This window comes from Myxocyprinus asiaticus, chromosome 32 (genome assembly GCF_019703515.2).
Source record: "Myxocyprinus asiaticus isolate MX2 ecotype Aquarium Trade chromosome 32, UBuf_Myxa_2, whole genome shotgun sequence".
NCBI lineage: Eukaryota > Metazoa > Chordata > Actinopteri > Cypriniformes > Catostomidae > Myxocyprinus > Myxocyprinus asiaticus.
Window position 1 is genome coordinate 40,495,357 of NC_059375.1, and position 26,086 is coordinate 40,521,442.

Consider the following 26,086-nt stretch of genomic DNA (forward strand, 5'->3'; position numbering starts at 1 on the left):
CCACTTTAATGAGTCAATGAAGCATTCTAATCTACATGTCCTTCAATCAACTACAATGACAACTTTAAGATAATTTGTCTTTTGATGGTGTTAGATAAAGCTAATGTGGCTAAATAACTTTGTATTGCACATTCCAGAAAGAGTATGCTAATCACTGTCACACATATGCTACTGTTGACATGTACACAAGTGGCCTTCTCCAGTCCGACAACCACCAGAGACACTGAGTCTGTCCCAACATTAGTTAAATTTATGCAAATTGATTTCATTCCTGTATTAATTGAACCCTAACTTAGCCTGGAGGAGAAGTTTTCAAAGTTGTTTGAAAAGGTGCTAAACTAAAATTTTACTTTGAGTAAAGTTAAAGGAATGTTCCGGGTTCGATACAAATTAAACTTGTAATAGTTCACCCAAAAATGATCATTTTCACAATAATGACACCATTATGGCGTCTCAAACTCATAAGACTAACTTTCTTCTGTGGAACACAAATGCAGATATTTTACTGTAATGGAGATTGATGTGAATAAACCATATCCATATAAAGCAAGTCAATGGGGTCCAAACTTTCAAGCTTCGGAAAGGACATGAAGGCAACGTAAAAATAATCCATTCGCATGTACAGCACTCTGCACATAAAGAAATGGGTGAAGCCTGAGGAAGTGTAATCGAGCTTCAAATCGTGATCGTGCAAAGGAGACTGCAGATAGCAGGATTAACAGTATAGTGAATAAGGTGTAATTTTTTGGTCTGTTTCTCATTCAAAAACAATCGTATCGCTTCAGAAGACATGGATTAAACCACTCAAGTCATATGTATAACCTTATTTCCCTTTTGGAGCTTGAAAGTTTGGACCCAATTGACTTTGTATGGAAATATTCACATCATATCTCCATCAAAATACCTTGTATGTGTTCTGCAGAAAGAAAAAAGTAATTCCCATTTAAAATGACACTGAGGTGAGTAAATAATGAGAGAAGTGTAATTTTTGGGTTAACTATTACTTTAAGCTCAATCGACAGCATTTGTAGCATAATATTGATTACCACAGAAAATATTTTCGACTTGTCACTTGTTTATGTAAAAATCGCAGTTACATAAAGTGCCATCATAGTAAGGCACTTACAATGGAAGACATTAAATAAACATTAAAATACTGTTTCAAAAGTATAGCCACAAGATGTACACATTATTTGTGTTAACGTGATTTTAGTGTGATAATATTGCTTATTGGGTGTTCGACATTGCGTTGTCTTTTCAAAGAAGTTGTAATATTGGATATCACTTTACACTGAGAAGGTTAGAAAGCAATTTTATCACGTTAAAATCATGTTTACACATATAATGTTTACGTCTTGTGGCTGTACTTTTAAAACCGTGTGGTTTTTAGCTTTTAAGAACTGGCTCCATTTTCACTGTAAATGATTTTTGCTGTTTTTCTTGTTTTTTAATTAACGAAGGACAAGTTAAAATGAATTATGTGGAAATCAGTATTATGCCACAAATGCTGTTGATTAAGCTTAACTTGCACCTGGAACATTATTAGTTTGAAGGCTTTACATATGGATGGATGGATGGATGGATGGACGGACAGGTAGGAAGGTAGGTAGGTAGGTGGATGGATGGATGGACAGACAGGCAGACAGACAGACAGACAGACAGATAGACAGATAGATAGATAGATAGATAGATAGATAGATGGAATAAAATAGGTTGCTATGTTGATTCAGCATGTAAGCTAGTAAAAAAATGCATAATCATAATTGATACTATGTAAAAACTATATCTACTATCTCATATGAATTAAGGTAAGTAGATTCCACTGAATTCACTAAGGCATTTTATATTTTCATGAATTTTACATTCAAATAATGGGGGTCAAGAGTCCTTGGCAATCTAAGACCTCCAAACAAGTCCAGGCCTGAACCCCTCTGGCTTTTTCTCCCTGAGTCTCTGAGCTAGTAGACGGAGACGCACTGGACAGTGAACCTGCTGGGAGCAGACAGACAGACAGTGCCGACAGACTCTGGCCTCCCCCACACAGCCCATCAACCGGTCCATTGATCCATAACTGCAGGCAGCTAACTGCATTTGCATAGTGATCAGATAGTGACACCTCTCTTTGAGTTGTATCAGGGACAGAGAGGGCTGGGTAATGACAGGGATAATTACTCCATTTAGTGAGGGAGGGGCAGAGGCACTGCTTAAGAATACAGTGCTGTTAGATGCTGTCAACATGCAACTTTAGTTGAAGCCTTGACAGTCGATTCTGAAGAAACCAAATTGATTACAAAAGAAAGCATTAATTGTTTTCATTTTCAAAAATGTTGACTTGTTTGGTTATTTGGTTTAAAATAATGCATTTGGCAGACACTTTTGTCCAAAGCAACTTAGATTGCATTCAAAAAATACAATGACAACTTGTAATAACTCATACGAGATGCCGAAAACGTAATCTATCATATAAGTTGGCTAGTGCGAAAAGGTTCGACTTTTATTCCTATAGAGGCCAATCATTCAACAAACAGAATTACAAACCAATACAAAACAGGCATCACATTTTTTTAATCCAACATGTTTTATGAAAGGAAATGTCAGTGAACAAATCTGGTTACTCATTCCTTATTTATTTATGCAATACAAATGACTGATGTATGTCAGTAACCTGTAATGTGCTTCCCCCGTCTTGTTCCAAAACCAGATGTTTTCTCTCTTTTCTATTTGTTTATTATGATTTGTATTTACATTTACTCATTTAACAGACACTATACACAGCGACTTGCAAATGAGGAATATTACTACAAAAACTATTCATCTTTGGCAGACAGTAACATGAGAAGTGTCACTGTATAAAGTTCCAGAATTGCTCATAAAAGTATAAAAGTATGAGCTAGAGTATTTAAAATAACTCTTAATAGTAGTCGATACCCTGTCTCATAAGTCAATGGTGTACTGCACATCAGTCATTTGTATTGCATAAATAAATATGGACTAAGTAACCAAATTTGTTCGCTGATATTTTCTTCTTTTTTTTTACCTCGTGAGACCCGTGTCCTTCTGTGCGGACTTAATGTTTTGTTTTCTCTATACGCTATGCATAATTTAATTTAATTTAAACCGACTGATCTCAGTTCAGGACACTCAGGGCTGTCAGTAATGGGTTAAACTTTTGACGCACCAATTCATGTGACCAAACAACATGGCGTCAATCTCTGTGACGTTTGTCTTTGGGAGAAACACTAACAAAACTACATTTGGTAAGAAATCTCATTCAGTTTTTACATTGAAACCTGTTCAAGTCAAAAGATTATATTAGTCTATAGTTTCATCCAAAATGGCAATTTAAAAATTTGAGTGATTTATTGCGAAACGGCACGCTGTTGAACACACTGACCACGTATGAGGACTATAGAACTCTATTTTCCTTAGAAATCCTATATTTACTGTGCATTGTCACATTGTGAATCAATGGGTTCATCCAAAAGTTGAAAAATGTTGCTTTCAGAGGCTGTATACAGAGTTAGGTTGAAAATAAGGTGCATTTCGAACTGTTCTGAGACCAGCGCAGACAGACAGCACACTGGTGGTTAAGTCATTCACTTAATAGGGAGCAAGGGAGCATCCTATAGCTTTCCTATGAAGCCAAGTGCATTCAATCCAAATGTGAGATCAGAAGTTCAGTTTCAGGCTGTAGATGATGTTTGGACCACTCAACATGTTTGGCAGACATGGGACAATGGTATTCAGTACATAGATTCAGAATTTATAATGTCTAATTTTATTTTAATATGGTTGGCAAGGATTAGACGATGCTGCCCATTACTTGTATTAAAATTAATTATGCTAATTTCTGGTTGGTAAAATGCTTCAGCTCTGGCAATCACTTGCTTGTTTGACAGTGAAAAGAGAGAACGTTGATATTGTGTTGCCGAAGTAAAAAAAAAAAAAAAAAAAAAAAAAACATTGTAACATAAAATTAAAATCAAGTCAAATAATTTTTATTTCTATAGTTTTTTTTTTTTTTCATTTTTTTATTTTTTATCTGTGCTTTTCCCAATACACAATGTTCCAAAGCAGCTTTGCAGAAAACCAGATGTAATGTCTGTAACATCTTTAAAACATGAATATCCAACACGCCAAGGAACATATTAAATTTGGTTTTTAAAAAAGTTGACTTTCTACAGCTTGGTTTTATTTAAAATGTCACAACTTAGTCCCACTGTCCACATATGAGGACATCAATTTTTAGGAAAACCGTTTGCTCTAAAAAAACATGTTTTTTTAAATTATTTTTTTGTGCTACTCATGAGGTTAAATAAAGTTTTGGATGGGAGGCTAGCTAAAATTTGATGCCTGTATTGTACTGAACTGAAATTCTGATTGTCGATTGGTTGGTCTAAAAGTCATACAATTCAAGTCGTACATATCTTTCGATTTCACCATTTCGTACAAATTAATACAAGTTGTCATTGGACTATTTTGGTCGATTTATATTCTCTTTCAGATGTGTTAGATGTCCAAACAACTTACAAATCTTGAGTCATTGTTTTGTAGACTTTGGACAGAATTATCATGAAAAATCCATTGTCAGCTATAATCTACAATTGATGTAAGGAACTCCCTAACAAAGTGACGGACCAAATCGTGTGATCTTGCCTAGCTTTTCAGATTTAATAAGACTAGTTGTTTAATTGATCTGTACTTGTGTGTGAAGCTCACAGCTGTCTGCACTGCACAGCTGGATTTAGTCTTTGCAGGACTGATGATGGCCTTTCCTGTCAGGTAGCACACAGTGGGGACGAGCCGAGAAAAAAAGACTTAAGCATGTTGTCGTTGGTGTCACTGACCCAGAGGATGAATGTTTGAGTAGGCTTAACATGCTGAGAGGCAGCAGGGGTTAAAACAACTACAAGACCTTAAAAGATCTCTCCCATGTCAGCTTCAAAGGGGGCAGCAGCAGAGTTGGGCCTGAATGACACACAACCACATACACACTAAAGTGTAGAGAAAGTTAACTGTTATTGATAATTTCATGATATTATCTTCTAAAGAGACCAAATTAATCATAATTAATCATTTATTTCTATTATTATATACATTATATATTTTTGCCCATAGGCAAGTTATTAAAACGTACAGTCTGAAACAACATCCGACAGGATTTGATGGGAAGTATAACCTCTTCTAACATTATCACTGATCTTCATGAGCTTATTAGAAACAAGTGGTTCTATTAAACTATTTTAAGTCCCTCATGAAGTAGCTGCAAATCCAGATGTCTGTTTGTTTCGTTTGAGATGTCTGTATGATGTTTTATGGGGAGTCATTCTTTGGCAATCCATACTAGTTATCTTCTCTAAACCAACAGTTGAGAATGTTGTCCTGTGCTGCTTCCTGGTCTTCCTCTCTCTGTCTCTTTCTCCCTTAGGGGGGTAATTTGCCTTGTCTAGGTTAATTTTTGCACCTTGCTTTGTGCACTGGTGCGCAGTCATGTTGGAACAGGAAGGGGCCATCCCCAAACTGTTCCCACAAAGTTGGGAGCATGGAATTGTCCAAAATCTCTTGGTATGCTGAAGCATTCAGAGTTCCTTTCACTGGAACTAAGGGGCCAAGCCCAGCTCCTGAAAAACAACCCCACACCATAATCCCCCCTCCACCAAACTTCACAGTTGGCAAAATGCAGTCAGACAAGTACCGTTCTCCTGGCAACCGCCAAACCCAGACTCGTCCATCAGATTGCCAGATGGAGAAGCGTGATTCGTCACTCCAGAGAACACGTCTCCACTGCTCTAGAGTCCAGTGGCGGCGTGCTTTACACCACTGCATCCGACGCTTTGCATTGCACTTGGTGATGTATGGCTTGGATGCAGCTGCTCGGCCATGGAAACCCATTCCATGAAGCTCTCTACACACTGTTCTTGAGCTAATCTGAAGGCCACATGAACTTTGGAGGTCTGTAGCGACTGACTCTGCAGAAAGTTGGCGACCTCTGCGCACTATGCGCTTTGTCATTTTACGTGGCCTACCACTTCGTAGCTGAGTTGCTGTCATTCCCATTCGCTTCCACTTTGTTATAATACCACTGACAGTTGACTGTGGAATATTTAGTAGCGAGGAAATTTCACGACTGGACTTGTTGCACAGGTGGCATCCTATCACAGTACCACGCTGGAATTCACTGAGCTCCTGAGAGCGGCCCATTCTTTCACAAATGTTTGTAGAAGCAGTCCGCATGCCTAGGTGCTTCATTTTATACACCTGTGGCCATGGAAGTGATTGGAACACCTGAATTCAATTATTTGGATGGGTGAGTGAATACTTTTGGCAATATAGTGTAGATGACTTAAGCCTTAATGCGTGACTGTTTGAATTTATTGTGTTCACGTGTTTACCCAAGAGCTATTAGAAAATGTTTGTGATATTTCACTTTGAACTATAGGTTTTTGAAACCTACATACAAATCCACTGCTAAAGCAAACTCAAATATGTGTAATAAGACTTTTTACTAAGGATTACAAAACAAAGTGTTCTCATTTCGGTCCTTTCCAAATGGTAACCGGTTAAAATGAATGAAAGAAATTCTTATTAAAATGACCTCACTCTGTGCTAAGATACAATGCTGCCAGATCTCGCAAGAGAAACAAGTGACCAGGTCTGGAAAAACAAGCCAAACATAAGTGACTTGCCTCACGAAAATAGGCGAAAATAAGCAATCCAATTTCTTCTTTTTTTTCCTGTGTGGGGCATTGACCAGCATAGAAATCATAACAAGCATAGTAGCCTATATAATGTCTTCTCAATAAATGTATCCTTACCATTAAATATATCCTGAAAATGAATTAAAATATTTCAAATATACAGTACAACTGGCCATCTAAATCAGTTTATAAATATCTCTCTCCTGCATATGGACTAATTGTCACCATAAGTGGGCCAAATTATTTTTATTTTTTAAACCTTAGTGTCCCTGTGCGAATGCACAGACCGTGTTCTTCTGGAGCAGATGAAGTCCTGAATCAACTTTATTCTGCTTTAATAATAGCCAGCATTGAAGTAAAAAAGAAGGGAGCACACATTCATTGTTGGTAAGTGGATAAATAATGTCTGGGTTAATTGTGCATCATTTATATGTTATAATTACATACAGTATAGATGTCACGGAAGTCTTCATTCACATCGTGCAAATAGGCAAAGAAATGTGCGATGCAGTGGCTTCTTTAATGAGCACATGCTTATCATGTTCAACTAAAAATAGAGAAGCCTAATTTTTGGGGGAACAGGAAGTGGTGTAGTTCTGAGAGTTTACTGTGATAATCCTTTTGGTCTTTGGTTCCATGCAAAAAAAAAAAAAAAAAAAAAAAATATATATATATATATATATATATATATATATATATATATATATATATATATATATATATATATATATATATATATATCGGAACAAAATAATAACATTATTAATCGGTTATCAGCATTTAACAAGAACATTTGAAACAATTGTAAGGGGCTTCGTTCCATTTGTTTGTTTTTATTTTTTTTTTTATAAATTCTGCCAACAAATAAAAAAATAAAAAAATTTGTTTTTTGTTTTCATTTTATGAACTGTTTCTAGTTCCCTGCATTTGAGTCAAAACTCTGTAGTTACTGAGATATAGCCCTTTTGACAACATTCCCATGTGACAACTAACCCCAGTCTCCTCTATATCTGTCTCTATATGTTTGTCTCTTCAGTGAGCTGTTGCTCATCCTGAAACCCTTGCACACAATAACATTTGAAGCACTTGTCCTGTGCCTCCTGCCTCAAGCTGATGGTTTGAATGTCATCCTGTAAATAACTGTTTATTCTGGGCTGCTAAAAACAGGGTCCGCATCAAAGCTGACCAAGGGCCTTTCAAGTGATGGCATGTGAGGCGTTTGGTTCAGCGGGATGTGGGTTTCGCACTATGACTGAGCTGTCAACAACATAATTCTCTTGCTCACGGCTCACTCACTCAGCCATTATGATGTCATGGGAATAGAATGTGATCACATGCATGACAACAGAGCACAGACTGTGATGCTGGCCGGAATGATAGGAAATAATGTTGTGTAAAGTGCTTGGTAAAGTGTTTTAATACAGAACAAAAGTTCACCCAAAAATTACATTTCTGTCATCATTTACTCACCCTCATGTTGTCCCAAACCTGAATGACTTTCTTTCTTCTATGGAACTGAAGAGGAGATGTTAAGAAGAATGTGAGCCTCAGTCACCATTCACTTTCAATGCATGGCACAAAAGATGCACTGGAAGTGAATATTTGACAGTTTTAGAGACAGTTTCACACTCGGTTCGTGTCAGGGGTCTGAGAATGATTTGCATAACTTTTAGGTTAAATGTGAATTCTCCAAATGAATCTAGACCATTTAGGTTTCATGGAGATTACAGCATGAGTAGTATATAAAAAGACTGCTGTCAACTATATTTAAGCAGAATGTCTTACAATACCACATCAAAGTGAAGAATTTAAAAACAATAATGTGAATCTAAAGTGGAGTGAGGCCCGGTCACAACTAAAATGGACAAACATGAGATTTAAACCTACTATTAAAGTAATATTCCAGAAGTTAAGCTCAATCTACAGCATTTGATTACCACCAAAAAAAAAAAAAAAAAATGTGAATGGTGCCCATCCGTAAACACTGAAATACTGTTTCAAAAGTATAGCCATAAGATGTAAACACTATGTATGTTAACATGATTTTAGTGTACTAAAATTGCTTACTAACCTTTTCTGTGTAAAGTTATTGTCAATTTTACAACTTCGTTGCCATGCAACGTAACGCTGTAAACCCTAAAATGGCCGTAAAAATATCAATTTAAACAACAGCTCAAATAATACCTGAGTTTCAACAGAAAAATCAATCTGTTTGCTTTTATTAAATTATAAGCTTCACATTTCTGCCTTTAAACCCTCCAAACATTTGCCCCATTTACTTCCATTATAAGCGTCTCACTGTAATCTCGATTTTTTAACTTTGTTTCTTCTTTTATTTTTTAAGAAAAAGAGGGACACGTCAAAAATGTTTTTTTTTTTTTTTTTTTTTTTTTTTTTTGTGACAATCAAAATTATGCCTATTGCTCTTTGATGTTGAATGTAATCATGCCACAGAAGGGTCTCCACCAAATATAAAATAATTACTGTTATTAGGATGGGCATCTTAGTAATTCATTTGAAGGGGGTCGAGGAGGTGGAGGGACTCTTTCTTCTCCTCTTCTTTAGATTGATAGGAGATTCCTCTGAAGTACGGCCCAGCCTTGAAGTGCATGCTGGATTAAGGCAGAACACAATGGGCATGGTGTGGTCGAGGCATGTCTGGCCTCTTTGAAAGGGTATCTCAGCAATGGATCATCTAAGGCTTACACAGGCCAGGCAGGAGACACAACACTCCGTGATTGTTTCATGGAATTAAGGGAAATTTTGTTGTTTTTTTTTTGGGAAGGGGAGATGCTGCAAAATTAATAATTTCACACATTTTTACTTTATTAACAAATAAATCTTCTTTTGAAATAAAGCATGGCGACATGTGACACATGGTAAAGAATATGAACCAATGTTCATTTGATGGACACCAGAAAAAACTAAAACATTACGATCAACTTAATTTGTGGCCCTGGAACATAATTGGGGTCTGAAAGGGTTAACTGACCCTTTTTTTTTTTTAAAGGAGTAATTCTGTGGCATTAGTCTAGAGAAAATATAAGATCAAAAATGTATTCTTTTCGTAATGTAAATGTATACAAATAAAAAAAACGATATAATACCACAGTCAGTAAAATATTTTTTTTTTAATTTTTTACTATTTTTAGATTCATTATGAATACTGCATTATCATTACTCTCATGACAATTAAGACTAACCCAAACACTAAAAAAAATAAAAAAATTACCATTACAGTATTCTACATTAAATACTAATTATACTCTCATTACTGTACAACAACTGAGTCATTATTGTAATGCAAATAATAAATAAATAATTAAATATAAATGTTTTTATTTTATTTTAATTTATTTACACATTTACATAAAGGCAGTGCAACAAACACTACCAATATTTCTAAATACTTAACAGATTAAATACTACTACTACTGATAATAATAATAAGAATACTATAAATATAATATTAAAATATAAAAGTTTATGTACCAATTCAATTATATTGAAATCAGAATGGAGGTTAAAGGGATAGTTCACCCAAAAATGACAATTCTCTCATCATTTACTCACTTCCATGCCATCCCAGATGTGTATGACTTATTTCCTTCTGCAGAACATAAACGAAGATTTTTAGAAGAATATCTCAGCTCTGTTTGTCCATACAATGCAAGTAAATGGCGACCAGACCTTTCAAGCTCCAAAAAAAGAAATAAAGGCTGCATAAAAGTCATCCATAAGACTCCAGTGGTTAAATATGTCTTGAGAAGTGATGCAATCACTTTGGGTGAGAAACAGATCAATATTTCAATCCTTTATTTCTATAAATCTCCACTTTTATTTTCAGAATGTGAAAGTGAAAGTGGAGATTTACAGTAAAAAAACAAAAAGGACTTGAATATTAATCTGTTTCTCACCCACACCTATCATATCCCTTCAGGAGATATGCATGAGGGTGTGAAACACCTTGAAAAACTGCATTACACAGATGAAATTTTTCCATATTTATCATGGCACTTTTTTTTCCATCAGATGCAGACAGTATTTCCCAGTAGCCATATATCAGTATCATAACACACCAATATTCCATACACAACGGCTGAAACCTCTTTAAATCATTTTGCATGTCGAGTGGTGACAGTTCAGTGTGCTGATATGGGTCTGGCTCTGTATAAACTCACCCATATGGAGGCCGCTGGGCCGTTCTGTGGATCTCATTCCATTATCAGCCCATACATTATCTCTTTTATGGGCTCAGTAAGGAGTCTGATGAAACCATACCAGAGTCATGCCACTAGATGGGCATTATCCTCAGAGATCAAATGTACGCTTTATCTTTTGACTTTTCCCGACCACAGTTGGTTCACAGAGGAACCTGTGAACTGTCAGCATATTGCACTCTTAAATATTTAACTTCCTCAAGAGATCTCACTGTGGTATTAGATATAGGCCCCCTAATTCCTGCTGACTGGTACAAACAGATGTTGAACGTCAGGTTGAATGAAGACAGAATAAGTGTCTGAGCTATCATGTTCTCCCGGTCAGACAGACAACCAGTGCATGACAGAGTCGGTTTTCATATTGTGCATTAGTTTGGCAATAAAGCTCAGTTACGTGGTTGGATGCGTTGCCCAGTCCAGACACAACATTTACTGTTTTGTTGGTTTTGACAAATGATGTACAGACTGTAGGACGACTGAAGCATCGCTACTGTAAGTTATGGGCCTGTTTTGATTGACCTGACTGGGCAGCAGTGGTATCATATTCATGCACCAAATGCCTCATACAGAAGAAGATAAAACAGTCAAGACATCTTTCCGTTGTTATCATTAAAGTCTTGAAATTCTACACAGATCTGATTCCATATATAGTCTTATGCAAAATACACTTAAAGTTTTTTATTTGAGCTGTAAAGTTGTTTAAATCGTCATTTTTACTGTAATTTTAGGGTTTGTAAAATTGGCTATATTTTACACAAAATAGGTTAGTAAGCAATTTGGTCACACTAAAATCATGTTAACAGACATATTGTTTACATCTTCTGGATATTCTTTTGAATCAGTGAGTACAGTTGTGCTCAAAAGTTTGCATACCCTTGGAGAATTGGTAATATATGTACCATATTTAAAGAAAACATGAGTGAGCAGGCAAAACACATTTCTTTTATTTCTTATGGGATTCATATTCAACTGTAGGTTATAACAGAATGGCACAATCATAAAACAAAACATGGCAACAAAGAAAAAAATGAACTGACCCCTGTTCAAAAGTCTGCATACCCTTAGTTCTTAATACTGTGTATTGCCCCCTTTAGCATCAATGACAGCGTGCAGTCTTTTGTAATAGTTGTCTATGAGGCCCCAAATTCTTACAGGTGGTATAGCTGCCCATTCGTCTTGGCAAAATGCCTCCAGGTCATGCAAAGTCTTTGGTCGTCTTGCATGAACCGCACGTTTGAGATCTCCCCAGAGTGTCTCGATGATATTAAGGTCAGGAGACTGTGATGGCCACTCCAGAACCTTCACCTTTTTCTGCTGTAACCACTGGAGGGTCAACTTAGCCTTGTGCTTAGGATCATTGTCGTGCTGGAAAGTCCAAGAGCGTCCCATGCGAAGCTTCTGTGCAGACGAATGCAAATTGTCTGCCAGTATTTTCTGATAACATGCTGCATTCATCTTGCCATCAATTTTCACAAGATTCCCCGTGCCTTTAGAGCTCACACACCCCCAAAACATCAGTGAGCCACCACCATGCTTCACAGTGGGGATGGTATTCTTTTCACTATAGGCCTTGTTGACCCCTCTCCAAACATAGCGCTTATGGTTGTGACCATAAAGCTCTATTTTGGTCTCATCACTCCAAATTACAGTGTGTCAGAAGCTGTGAGGCATGTCAAGGTGTTGTCGGGCATATTGTAACCGGGCTTTTTTGTGGCATTGGCGCAGTAAAGGCTTCTTTCTGGCAACTCGACCATGCAGCTCATTTTTGTTCAAGTATCGTCTTATTGTGCTCCTTGAAACAACCACACTGTCTTTTTCTAGAGCAGCCTGTATTTCTCCTGAGGTTACCTGTGGGTTTTTCTTTATATATCTCGAACAATTCTTCTGGCAGTTGTGGTTGAAATCTTTCTTGGTCTACCTGACCTTGGCTTGGTATCAAGAGATCCCCGAATTTTCCACTTCTTAATAAGTGATTGAACAGTACTTACTGGCATTTTCAAGGCTTTGGATATCTTTTTATATCCTTTTCCATCTTTATAAAGTTTCATTACCTTGTTATGCAGGTCTTTAGACAGTTCTTTTCTGCTCCCCATGGCTCAGTATCTAGCCTGTTCAGTGCATCCATGTGAGAGCTAACAAACTCACTGACTATTTATACACAGACACTAACTGCAATTTTAAAAGCCACAGGTGTGGGAAGTTAACCTTTAATTGCCATTTAAACCTGTGTGTGTCACCTTGTGTGTCTGTAACAAGGCCAAACATTCAAGGGTATGTAAACTTTTGATCAGGGCCATTTGGGTGATTTCTGTTACCATTATTATTTAAAAAGGAGCCAAACAACTATGTGATAATAAATGGCTTCATATGATTACTATCCTTAAATAAAAGACAGTATTTTTGCATGATCAGTCATATTTTCAAAATCAATGCCAAAATTTCACAATTTCTGCCAGGGTATGCAAACTTTTGAGCACAACTGTATTTTAATGTTTACTGATTGGCCCCATTCACTTCCATTATAAGTGCCTCACTGGAACCCAGATTTTGCTTTTTTTTTTTAGTAGTCAATATTATGCCACAAATGCTGCTGTCAGGGTATGTGTAGGGATGAGGTGAGAGAGAGGATCCAAATGCGGAACTTCAATAATAAACAAAATAAGAGGATACAAAGAAGAAGGTAAACAAACTCATCAGCAGTATGCAGGCTTAAAATGCTCTATACAAACAAGAACCGACACTGGAACAAAGAACAAGAAGATATATATATATATATATATATATATATATATATATATATATATATATATATATATATATATATACACACACAGACTAGGGCTAACAAGGAGACAAGGAACACCTGGAATACAATTAGAGCAATGGATGGGAAGACAAACATAAGAGGAAGACTCTCAAAGTAAGAGTCCTAAGGGAAAACATATGACGTGACAGCTGTTGATTGAGCTTAACTTGCACTGAACCTGGAACATTCCTGTAAATTAGTAGCTTTGCACTACTTTTAGTTAACTACTCCCAAAGACTGTTAGTAATGTATTATTTTATGTGCCAGAAAAAGGTTAAAAAAATATTCAATGTTATTTTTACAAAAGAAAAAACTTAATTAAAACTATAAATTCATACACAACATATTTTTGTTAGAAAACACTGGCATACCATGCAAGACATCACCTCTTCAACTAATGCTTTGGACAAAACCTCTGGTTACAAGTTTAAATAAGCAGAATTTGCAACAACTATGGTAACAGATAAACAAATATTTTTATTCTGAAGAAATAAGTTCTAAGCAAACGTACAAGATCAACAAATGTAAGATGTATTGACAACGCAATATTTAGCCTACTTGATTGACTTCAGAAAAGTTATAAATGCAATTTTAACAGTTTTAGTGTGTAATAACTGGTGATTTCTACTTAAGTCTACCTGAGAACATTTGGTATACCTGGGCCTGTTCTTGAGTCTCACGTAAACAGGTAAAAGCATCTGTTTGTCTATGGCAATGATGTTTCACACCTCCAAAAGTGCAACACTATACTTCAGTAACTCATCAGCTCGGTCTCGATCTCCGATTGCTGAGTGACTGCACTTCCCTAGGCAGAGTGTTATCAGTGCTGACTGAAACACGATTCCTCCAGCCAAACTCTGTTTATCTTTACAAACCCACTGATCGAGCGCTCAGTACCTGATCTGGGAACTATTTGACAGCTGAGATTTCTTTCTTCAACAAGTGTGATGCACAGGGGCGTAGATTCCGGGGGGGGTGGGGGGTGGCGGCGAGGTGTTAAGTACAGCTCAAATGTTACAGCCCCCCCCCATACCCCCCATGTTCATTTTTAGAAACATGTAAATGCTTCACGTCACTTTGTTCATTCTTGAAGAAGTACCAAAACTTTCTTAACTCTGGACTGCCATCTCCTGTCCCGCTTCAGCTCATCCTATGTGTGTGTGTGTGTGTGTGGTGGAGATGCATGTTATATCTCCCATTGCTATTATGCCAGACTGATAAGCAGAGGCCAATTGAGTGAATTGGAAAGAACACAGATTGGGCTTCTAATTTAAATGTCAGCTAATTTTAATATATCGATGCCTCAAAAATATATTGATAAAATAAGTTGTCAATTTGTATATTTCCCCCACTGTTATAATTATAGGAATATTCCAGGTTCAATACAAGTTACGCTCAATCAACAGTATTTGTGGCATAATGTTGATTACCACAAAAAAAAAAAAATAAATAAATAAATAAAAAAAAAAAAATTAATACAAATAAAAATCTTGTCCCTGCTTTTCTTGAAATAATAAATAAAAAAGGCAAAAATCAAAGTTACAGTAAGACACTTACAATGGAAGTGAAGGGGTCCTGTTTTTGGAGGGTTTTAAAGACAGAAATGTGAAGCTTATAATTTTATAAAAGCTCTTACATTAATTCTTCTGAAAAAACTCATTATTTGAGTTGTAAAGTTGTTTAAATCATTGTTTTCACTGTCGTTTTAGTGTTTAAGGCATAATATCATCCTGGCAACGATGTTGTAAAATTGGAAATTACACAGAAAAGGCTAATAAAGGATTTTATCACACTAAAATCATGTTAACACATATTGTTTATGTCTTAGCTATACTTATACTTGCAGTATAAACTAATAGTATTTTAACTTTTCGGATTGGCCCCATTCTCTTCCATTGTAAGTGCCTCACTGTAACCCAGATTTTTGCATATTTTTAAAGAAAATCAGGGACAGGTTGAAATTATTTATTGTGGTAATCAACATTATGCCACAAATGCTGTCAACTGAGCTACTTACAGATTGGATTTGTGGAAATATACACAAAATGTTCCTTTAAAGCACACATTCTTTTCCTGTCTTGAGAAGCCTTCCCAGCAAGCTAGGAGGCTAAAATTTGGTTGTTTGACTTTGATATGCTGATTCATTCAAACTGAGTTTCTGTTCTTTGCCGTTTCAACCCATATTTAGAAAAATATGCATTATTTAATTGCTTTGACAACTGTTTTAGCTTTGCTGAAGTGGGTCTCTGAGGGTTAAGTGTGAGTGGTATCTTTGAGTTTTTTCAAGCATGCATATGCTTCAAAATCCTTAAAAAAAATTGTAAAGAAGGGTTCATTCATTCCATGCACTGATTATTTGTGTTGTCAGTTTACACAACAACCTTTTCCCAGTGTTTCTGCAAAAGGATCAAGTGTCAGATGTCAGTAGAAAGTGATATTTCCTGCTCTTGAAACAGGATTAGATCAGATTATCAGATTGGATTTTATTAGAATAATCTCGGTCTAACCTCTTGCTCTGAAGTCTGAGCAGCTCCTGTTTATGATGAAGCTCTAGTTTAGGTCGCAGGGTGACCATAGAGTTTAAACCTTTGTTTATGGTCTTACCTCACATGAAGGGGGACTGGAAGAACATCACCACCCTTTGAGACCCCCACAGAGAGGCATGCTGGTCAATCCCTGCCCCAGGGCGTCCTCACCTCACGGACAGGGGACTGGCACCTGGGAGATGGGAAAGGTGAAGGGTGAGGGCCCCAGGGGCCCTGTGGTCAGTCTGGTCCAAACCAAACCTTCAGCAGTGTTAATATGGTACAACATCTTCCATTCGATATTCATCTGGGGGGGGGGGGGGGGGGGGATCATACTACAGGACTCCAGTGGTTTAAACCAAGGAAGGATAGCCTGCATATACTGTAATTCTGGCTGCTTATATTGTCCGAAATTGAAATTTTCAGTGCTTGAATTTCAAAGAATATTTCAGATCATTTTCAGATGTTCTGTTAGTTAAAAAAGTTTGGGAAAATATTATCCATAATATAAAAATGTCAGAGGGGCTAGATGTCACAAGCCCTTGTAAAAAAAGGATTTGAGTTAGTCTTAAATTATAATCATTTTTGTTAATTCACTCCTACAAACTAAATGTCTATTGTCATCATATTTGTGTAAAAGCTGTAAGATTGTCAAACATTCAAAGAAAAGTCAACTAAATAATGAAGGCAGATTTTAAACTGAAAGGCAGAACTGTGTCCTCAGGACAATGGCATTTTTATAAAGTCAGGGCAAGTTGTCACATGTGCTCTATATGTTGTCATTTCATAAAAAATGTAATGACTCTTTCTGTAGGTCATGTTCTTTGTTTATTTATTTATTTATGTTTTTGCATGTTAGCTTTTCAATTGTTTCATGAATAGTTCTGTGTTTCATAATTGATTTGTTATTTAAAGGAATATTCTGGGTTCAATACAAGTTAAACTCAGTCGACAGCATTTGTGGCATAATGTTGATAACCATAAAAAAAAATATTTCTACCTTATTTTCTTTAAAAAAAAAAAAAAAAAGAAATCGCTTACTAATATTTTCTATGCAAAGTCATATCCAATTTTATAACTTCGTTGCCATGAAAAGAGCGTAAATACGGCCTACACGACTTTTACCAGAATAATTAATATAAGTGCATTTATAACATTTTTAAGATTCACATTTCTGCCTTTAAATCCTCCAAAAATTGGCCCCGTTGACTTCCACTGTAAATGCCTCACTAACCTCGATTTTTGTTGCTTTTCTTTTGTTTTTTAAGAAAAGGAGGGACGAGTCGAAATTATTTTTGTGGTTATCCACATTATGCCACAAATGCTGTCGATTAAGCTCATATCGAATAAGGAATATTAATTTAGCCCATACTGTGACAACATGCCCCGCCGTCACAAAAGCTCAACGTGTTTTATTATCTGCAATCTGTTTTTTCCTACAACAACGGTGGAGATATTAAATAGCTTTTTGGTAGCTAATATCTTACTTTAAGGAATGTATCTACACAAAATCAACTTTCAATAATAAACCTTATCCTGAGAAATATTCACTGAAATAGAGTTCACAGTCTCCCCTATTCTATTTAACCACCAGTGTTCGCGATTGTGTACCTTTTTATTTTATTTTTTGCATATTTATCTCGTCCATAATAAAATGCAGCAGCGGGAATATTGGTGAAGCTTCATGTTTGATGACGTCGGTATCAATTTGTACATTTGAACAGAATTTTCATAGGTGCGTGCGTCTCAATGGATGCGGCGAGAGCGTGTCGATATGAACAATTATTAATGCAAATGGACTGAAACCAGCTTCCAGGTTTATTTAAACAAACTGGACAATGCAGTTTTGCCTTTTAAGTTTATGTGAAATGCATCGTCTTTTTATAGCCTAATTAACGGGATTTTTTCCTCTTTTTTTTTCTTTTCATTTTTCATTTTAAAGTACTTTATTAGCATGACTGTGTTTACATACAATATTGACAAAGCATTAATACACAAAACAGATAATGATAAAATAATAATAATAATAAAATAGTAACAAATAACAATAAAAATATAATTCAAATAATGTGCCGTAATGAATACAATAATTATATATATATATATATATATATATATATAACAATACACACTATACAATATAACATAAAATAAGCATTTAACAAGACCTTATGAACATAAACAATAAATAAGAAAAAAACTGTGGCCGAAGTACATTAAGTCTCATTTTAACAAATAAATAATAATAACAAATAAATAATAATAAAGCTGACTTGCCTACATTATAAAACGTATTCCCTTTACAATTGCGTGTTCTTCTAAGTTCTAACCACGAATATATTTTCTCAGTGAGAATCCACCCTCCACTCGTGGAACAAGAATGTCCTTTGTTGAAGAAGAAAAAAAATTAAAAAAAAAGGCACACGGAAGGAAATGCGCCCTGTGTGCTTTAATTTGTTCCCAGATATGCGGTCTCCATGTTTTCACTGGAGTGCAGCGGGGGGTCTTTGGTGATGCCAGATCCGTTTGCGTTCCAGCACCGTGGACACGAATCTCCTGTCAGTTCTGCTTTATCCAGGACAAGTACGCTCCGAAGCGCATTCAATTATGGTGTGGTTATGAAGTGTTCAATTTCATTTTAAATGTACATAAAATAATTTATTATTATTATATATAAGTTATTTGCTGTAGACTGCTTCTCAATATGAATGGAGTGAGCAGTCTGCTGTAAAGGCCTCAGTTTAATAAACTTTCAAGCGGACTGGGAACCATTTTGGCCCCTATAATAAGTGCATGGCCAATAAATCCACATTAATGCAACCAGATGAATAATAATTTAAAAAAAACCTAATTCTGGTGTCTATCACAGTATAAATCCTAATATATATATATATATATATACACACACACACACACACACACACACACACACACTTAAATAAGTCAAGTGTAAATAGAAGCTCCCAGACAAACAGTCGAACTTTTGAACTCCCCAGAAATAAAGCAGTAGGCCTAATAACTTGTTAAAATCGGCTGTATTCAAAGTGGCAAGCGGAAAATATCTCAGTCTCACCTACTGTTTTCATGCAGCTCAAACTGGACATGAGTTAATGGCAGGAGAATTTGAACCTCTGGATAAATCAGCAGATCATATGAGGCTATTTACACCATCACACACTTGAGTCAGTGCCATTCAGCACCAATGCGTGCATAGTAAATAAACAGATGAAAAAAAAAATTCACAGGGATAATGAGGACATTGAAGAGTTAAATGTTTCTGGCAGTTTGCAGAAAGCAATTAGGAGAGCGCGCAGCGGGGGCGCGGATTAATTCAAACGCTCGATTAAAATTAAAATTCTTTTGATAAATAATTGTCACCTCAATATGTTTGCTGGAGTTGATCGGATGGGGGCTATATTTTAAATACTTAAAATCTAGGGTTTTTAAGAAATAAAAGTTTCAAAAAGCTTTTTTAACACTAAATGTATTCAGTGCATGCATGCATTCAGGTTTATAATGACATTGTTCTATTGAAACTTACAAGAACAGTATTTTAGTGCATAGTTTAAAGTTGTTCCTTTAAACTGGCTATATTTAATTGCAAACATCTATAAACAAACTAAATATTACTGCAACCAACAAGTCCTATATAATTGCAACCTTATGTAAACAAACATATGCATGTAAACAAGTCTTAATAGCTGAACTGTTTTGTGCATCTCTGTGAACACCCGCTGATTGCGTGGGAACACAGATAGATGCACGAGGTGTTTGTGTTTGTTGTGCTTTTTAGCGGATAATCACACAATGATGCATGTGGTGTTTTGGTCAGAAACTGATGGAACAGACTTTGCAGATATGCGCACGGTTTATTTACAAATCAGAAACAGTCGATTTAAATAAAGTATATTTACATTTCTTCTTCTAAAAAAACAAACAAAACAAAACAAAACAAAAAAAAAAACAGCATTTCATAAGGCACATGTAATGTCCGATAAAAAATACAAATAAAAAAATTAAAAAAAAAACTTTGCATGCCATTGCATGGAACAGTTTGGTCCTAATGATGCAACATTTATTCGTCTAGTAGAATAAATGTATTGCAGCTAAATTATGCCCAAGCACATTGATGCAACTAAAAACACTGAATTGCATTGAATTTGAACTGACAGGTCTAATGTAAATAACAACAACTTGTCCATATGTACTCATAGAGCACACTAGATGTTAATAAACTGTAAACGTCTCTAAACCTCTGTTCCATCCCGGTTGTATATGAGATTATTAACACTAAAATGGTTGGATAGTGAGTTGATCAAGCCACTGTTATTATGGGTTGCAGTGTAGTAGTTTACTCTGTTGGTGTTGGGATGACCGGGTTCTGACTGAGTCGCATTCTGATGTCCAGTCATGCCGTGCGTAAAATCCCCCAAGTGTCCAGAGCTGACGTCCCGGCCTCTGATCCCGTTGCTGTTTCCTGCCATTACTGAGTTCACGTTACCGATGAAGTTGCTAAAACAGGGGCTGTGCTCTGCGGAGGGTGACGGGGATGATTTATGTTCGCTGGAAGTTGGGGAGTTTTGGAGACTCTGCGGGGACGCGCTCATCAGGCTCGCAGTGTCCGACAATTTGAGCGAGTCCTCGGATTTGACGGACAAGACGCTTCCACTGTTCCCATCGGCTCTTCTTTTTCTCTTTCTTCTAAAGTTGCCATTATCGAACATTTTCTCGCAGTTGGGGTCCAAAGTCCAGTAATTTCCTTTCCCTGAATGAAAGAAAGATTTTTTGTGAACTTAATTTCGCAGCATCATGCGCAAAACAAAAACACGCAATCAGCAATAATGTTAAATTAGACCCGATAAACAAAATCTACATTTAAGTTATCACATCTAAGGCCTGTTTAATGTATCTAAGCAAAGATTGCAGTATGAATAACAATTGTTCAGACTTACCAGGGTCATCTTCATCTCTTGCAACTTTCTTGAAGCAATCATTCAAGGACAGATTGTGTCTAATTGAGTTTTGCCACCCTGCTTTGCTTTTCTTATAAAATGGATAGTTATCAGCCACATACTGATAAATTTGACTGAGGGTCAGTTTCTTATCCTGAGCATTCTGGATAGCCATCGCTATAAGCGCTGAATAGGAATAAGGTGGTCTAACCATCTTGAAAAGCTCCTGCTGACTAGAAATGGAGAGCCACCCGAGATCTGCGCTTCCAAAGCCCGTGGGAGGAGGAAGAAACTGCCGCTGGTTCGAACCAAATCCTGACTGAATGTACGAGCCTCCGTTCGCGCCTGACAGATACGGAGAGGAGCTGATACCAGGGCCGTTCATCCACAGGTAAGGGTTGGTGGTTGGTGAGGTATACTCGCCAAGTCCATAGTTTGAAGGATGCGCAGGGGGCCTCTGCGAGTGGTGGTGATGATGGAGGTTCTGCTGGTACATGCTGAAGTTGGTGTCGCAGTACACGGTCATGTCCAGGATGTCCTGCGCGTTGGGGTGCTGGAGGGAGCTCGTTTGCTGGCTCGAAGGCTGCTGCCCGAACGCGTTCATAATCCGTTCTCCCTCTAGAAACATGAAGACCTACTGACTGTACTTGTCTCTGCGAGTTCACGAGGGAATGCCCGACTTCACGGCAGGGGAGGGTTATTTAACCTGTCCCAGAGCGCATGTAGTGAATGAAAGACAACCCCCTCCCACTGTCACGCTTCTCCTCAAATATGCATCGATTTGGCGTTGAAATCATCCTTGAGATAAGCATGCTTGAAAGGTGCCACAAAAGTTTTAAAGCAGCCACCTCGTTAAGGGTGCAAATTAAATAGTAATAAGAGTAATTAATTAATTATTTGCCTCTTTTTTATATATAGATCTTTTGGAATTAAAGTAACGATTTTGTGGGAAGTAAAAAAAAAACGTTTAATCGTTTGTTTATTTAGATATTCAAAATTATTTGTTAGAAAAGTTATTTGTGCATGGATATTTAAACAGAAATCCAAATAAAATATAATGCATGCGAGGGAAGTCTTTAAAAGCTAAATATAGGCTATTCTTGGTGGAAATTGTGGAGTGGAATGAGATGTTCACTTGGGACAGATGCTAATGATGTATAATCATTGTTTGACATGAAATTAGTCCAATTAGACGAACCCCCTAACCCCCAGCATGCCTTTTACATATTATAACACCCGAAGTAAATGAGCAAAGAAGTCTCGCTTGAATTTACAAATTTATACAGCAGAGAAATCGACATGAACAGATATTTGCAGTTTTGGTAATTTAGTAGGCCTAATACAGCTTTTGCATTAGTAGAAGTTTGCATTAGTTATTGTTAATTGATTATTTATATTGTTTTAATTATATTTGTGGCCCTTGATTGTTTTATTTTATCCGTATATGCACGGGGTACATTCATGTAGCCTACTATATTATATTATTATTAATATTATTGTTATTGAATTAATAATACATAAAATATAATAATTATTATTATAATGACGACCATAGCATGCATGCATATATATATATATATATATATATATATATATATATATATATATATATATATATATATATATATATATATATATATATATATATATAGTGGTATATGATAAAACATGTAGGGATACGTGTGTGATTCGCATTGTGATTTTGAGAATTTGCTTTGTTTCTCAGACCGAATGCTCGCAGACAGAAATGCTTCTTTGTTCTGACGGACATTACCGCCACCTTCTGTCCATTTAGCAGGACAACTATAGGACAAGAAGAGCCTTTCAACAAAAGTTTCTTAAACATGCAAAGAGAGACAACATAAAGGGGTCATTCCAAAGGCGGTGCAGATTTCTGCCAAAAATACCAGTCGTCCAGGCTATACAGCTGGACTCAACCACCTACCGGAAAATGACACACCTATATTGTGCACAGATATGAAATGCATCCTATTATTTGTATAGCCTGCACTGCATGACTTAAAATGGATATCTCTATTGTGTGTGCATCAGTGTGTATGTTTTAAGGCTTTTCAATAATTCAAAACAACTCTCTTTGACCCATTAAATATACCCATTCATTTGAATTATTCCAGCAGCGGGACCCATAATAAAATTAAAAGCAATGCAAAGTTTTGAGTTTAGGCTTATGCAAGGAATTGGTTTGGCATTTTATTAACTGACCTTATGCCCCAGATAAACTAGTGTGCAATCTTTAATAGTTTTTTTCATAGAACTTCCAGTGCAGCTGTTGCTACAGCTATCACTCCTACATTTCAGTGATATTTCAGTCCTCAGTACGAGTTGTGGTATTTATATTGTTTAATTTCACCCAATTAAAATTTTAATAGGCTCGGTAAAATGAATAAAGACTATTTATAAATGTTAAACATTGCTGTGGGCCTAAATATCAAATTTGAAATAACTGTAATCATTTTCAGTTATCGCACTACAGTCGTTTCCTCATGTCTCTAGAGCTGCACGTCAAACATCTTTGACAAAATAATTGTGAAATCAATGGATTATTCATTTATATTCCATACAATAAAGTGTTTAGTATAAGGCTAAATTCTCTCACTAAAATGTATTCATTTGCAGTAAATGTGTAATTTTTTTAAGTGTGTTTCACTGTCCCTTGAGCTATTGTCCACCCTGTAATGTCATGATACTGTGACCTTTAACTGAAGATATATGTTATGAAATGACATCACACACAATGGAGGTTATTTGAAGTGCATTATTCTTTTGTTTTAATTCAGTTTTATTTTATTTTGTGATGTTAGTCATAGGTGGTCAAGCATAACATGTCCAACTTGTAACAGCAAGATATTGGGAAAATTAGTTTAATTTAAAAATTTCAATGTACTTATGTGAACAGAAATAAAATCATCAATATAAGTTTACAGATATGTTTGCTAGATATTATTAACAGACAATGTAGTGGCTAATTTTCCCACTGAATGTCCACCCTATTATTTTTCACCCTGACCCTCCCCATTTCACCGGATGGACATCTGAATTGAATCTGGATGGTCATTTAGCTTGACCGAAATGATTTACTGAATGTTTAACCCCATCCCTTTGATGATGAAACATAAAGAAAATTAAAAAGTAGGCCTTTGTTTCATTTTTCAAAAGTTTCATAGCCGAAATGTCACCAAATTTTAGGAATAACCCATAGATATCTTGATGTCTAAGCAAAAGGTTTCCGAGTTGCCAAAAGGTATTATTAGTAGTTTAATGTGTTAGAGCAGACATGGGCAAATTACAGGCCCTCCACAAGGTTTAATCTGGCCCCAGCACATTTATCCTAAAAGCGGTTTTTCATAGGATATTTGAGTTATCTTGCATTGGGACCTAACGCGCCTCCACAGGTGTTTACAAGTTAGATATTTATACTTGCACAAATTGGAAATATTCCGCCTAATGTTATACTTATTTTGTGCAATCTGGCAACCATGCATGGCTGTGCCTCTTTCTAGCTCTGGCTTTCCCCTTTACACTGATCAGCCACAACATTAAAACCACTGACAGCCAGGTGAAGTGAATAACATCAATTATCTCATTACAATGGCACCTGTCAAGGGGTGGGATATATTAGGCAGCAAGTAACCAGTCAGTTCTTGAATTTCATATGTTAGAAGCAGGAAAAATGGGCAAGCATAAGGATCTGAGCGACATTGACAAGGGCCAAATTGTGATGGCTAGATGACTGGGTCAGAGCATTTCCAAAATGGCAGGTCTTGTGGGGTGTTCCCCATATGTAGTGGTTAGTACCTGCCAAAAATGGTCCAAAGGAGAACAACCGGTGAACCGGCGACAGGGTCATGGACACCCAAGGCTCATTGATATGCGTGGGGAGTGAAGGCTAGCCCGTCTGGTCCGATCCCACAGAAGAGCTTCTGTAGCACAAATTGCTGAAAAACTTAATGCTGGCCATGATAGAAAGGTGTCAGAACACACAGTGCATCACAGCTTGCTGCATATGGGTCTGCGTAGCTGCAGACCGGTCAAAGTGCCCATGCTGACCCCTGTCCACCGCCGAAAGCGCCTTCAATGGGCATGTGAGAGTCAGAACTGGATCATGGAGCAATGAAAGAAGGTGACCTGGTCTGATGAATCATGTTTTCTTTTAGATCATGTGGACAGTTGGGTGTGTGCGTCATTTACCTGGGGAAGAGATGGCAGCAGGATGCACTATGGGAAGAAGGCAGGCCGGAGGAGGCAGTGTGATGCTCTGGGCAATGTTCTGCTGGGAAAACTTGGGTCCTGGCATTCATGTGGATGTTACTTTGACACGTACCACCTACCTAAAGATTGTTGCAGACCACGTACACCCCTTCATGGCAATTGTATACCCTGATGGCAGTGGCCTTTTTCAGCAAGATAATGCGCCCTGCCACACTGCACACATTGTTCTGGAATGGTTTGAGGAACATGACAAATAGTTCAAGGTGTTGACTTGGCCTCCAAATTCCCCAGATCTCATTCCGATTGAGCATCTATGGGATGTGCTGGACCAACAAATCCGATCCATGGAGGCCCTACCTCACAACTAACAGGACATGAAGGATCTGCTGCTAATGTCTTGGTGCCAGATACCACAGGACACCTTCAAAGGTCTTGTGGAGTCTCGACAGGTCAGAGCTGTTTTGGCGGCACGAGGGGGACCTACATAGAGGGGAAGTGGTAGCTCAGCAGTTAAGGCTCTGGGTTACTGATCAGAAGGTCAGGGGTTCAAGCCCCAGCACTGCCAAGATGCCACTGTTGGGCCCTTGAGCAAGGCCCTTGACCCTATCTGCTCCAGGGGCACTGTATCATGTCTGACCCCAGCCTAGCTGGGATA

The 26,086-nt window shown here is 36.9% G+C and overlaps 1 protein-coding gene across 1 annotated transcript; it reads right to left on the reverse strand.

The window, feature by feature from the left end:
• Positions 1-20,496: 20,496 nt before the first annotated feature.
• On the reverse strand, positions 20,497-21,906 carry LOC127423320 (forkhead box protein I2-like). The gene is made up of 2 exons (XM_051667516.1): positions 21,202-21,906; positions 20,497-21,014 (listed from the first exon to the last, which is right to left on the reverse strand). Exons 1-2 carry the CDS (start codon positions 21,827-21,829, stop codon positions 20,497-20,499), a joined length of 1,146 nt encoding a protein of 381 aa, XP_051523476.1. The 5' UTR covers positions 21,830-21,906.
• Between the last annotated feature and the right edge of the window lie 4,180 nt (positions 21,907-26,086).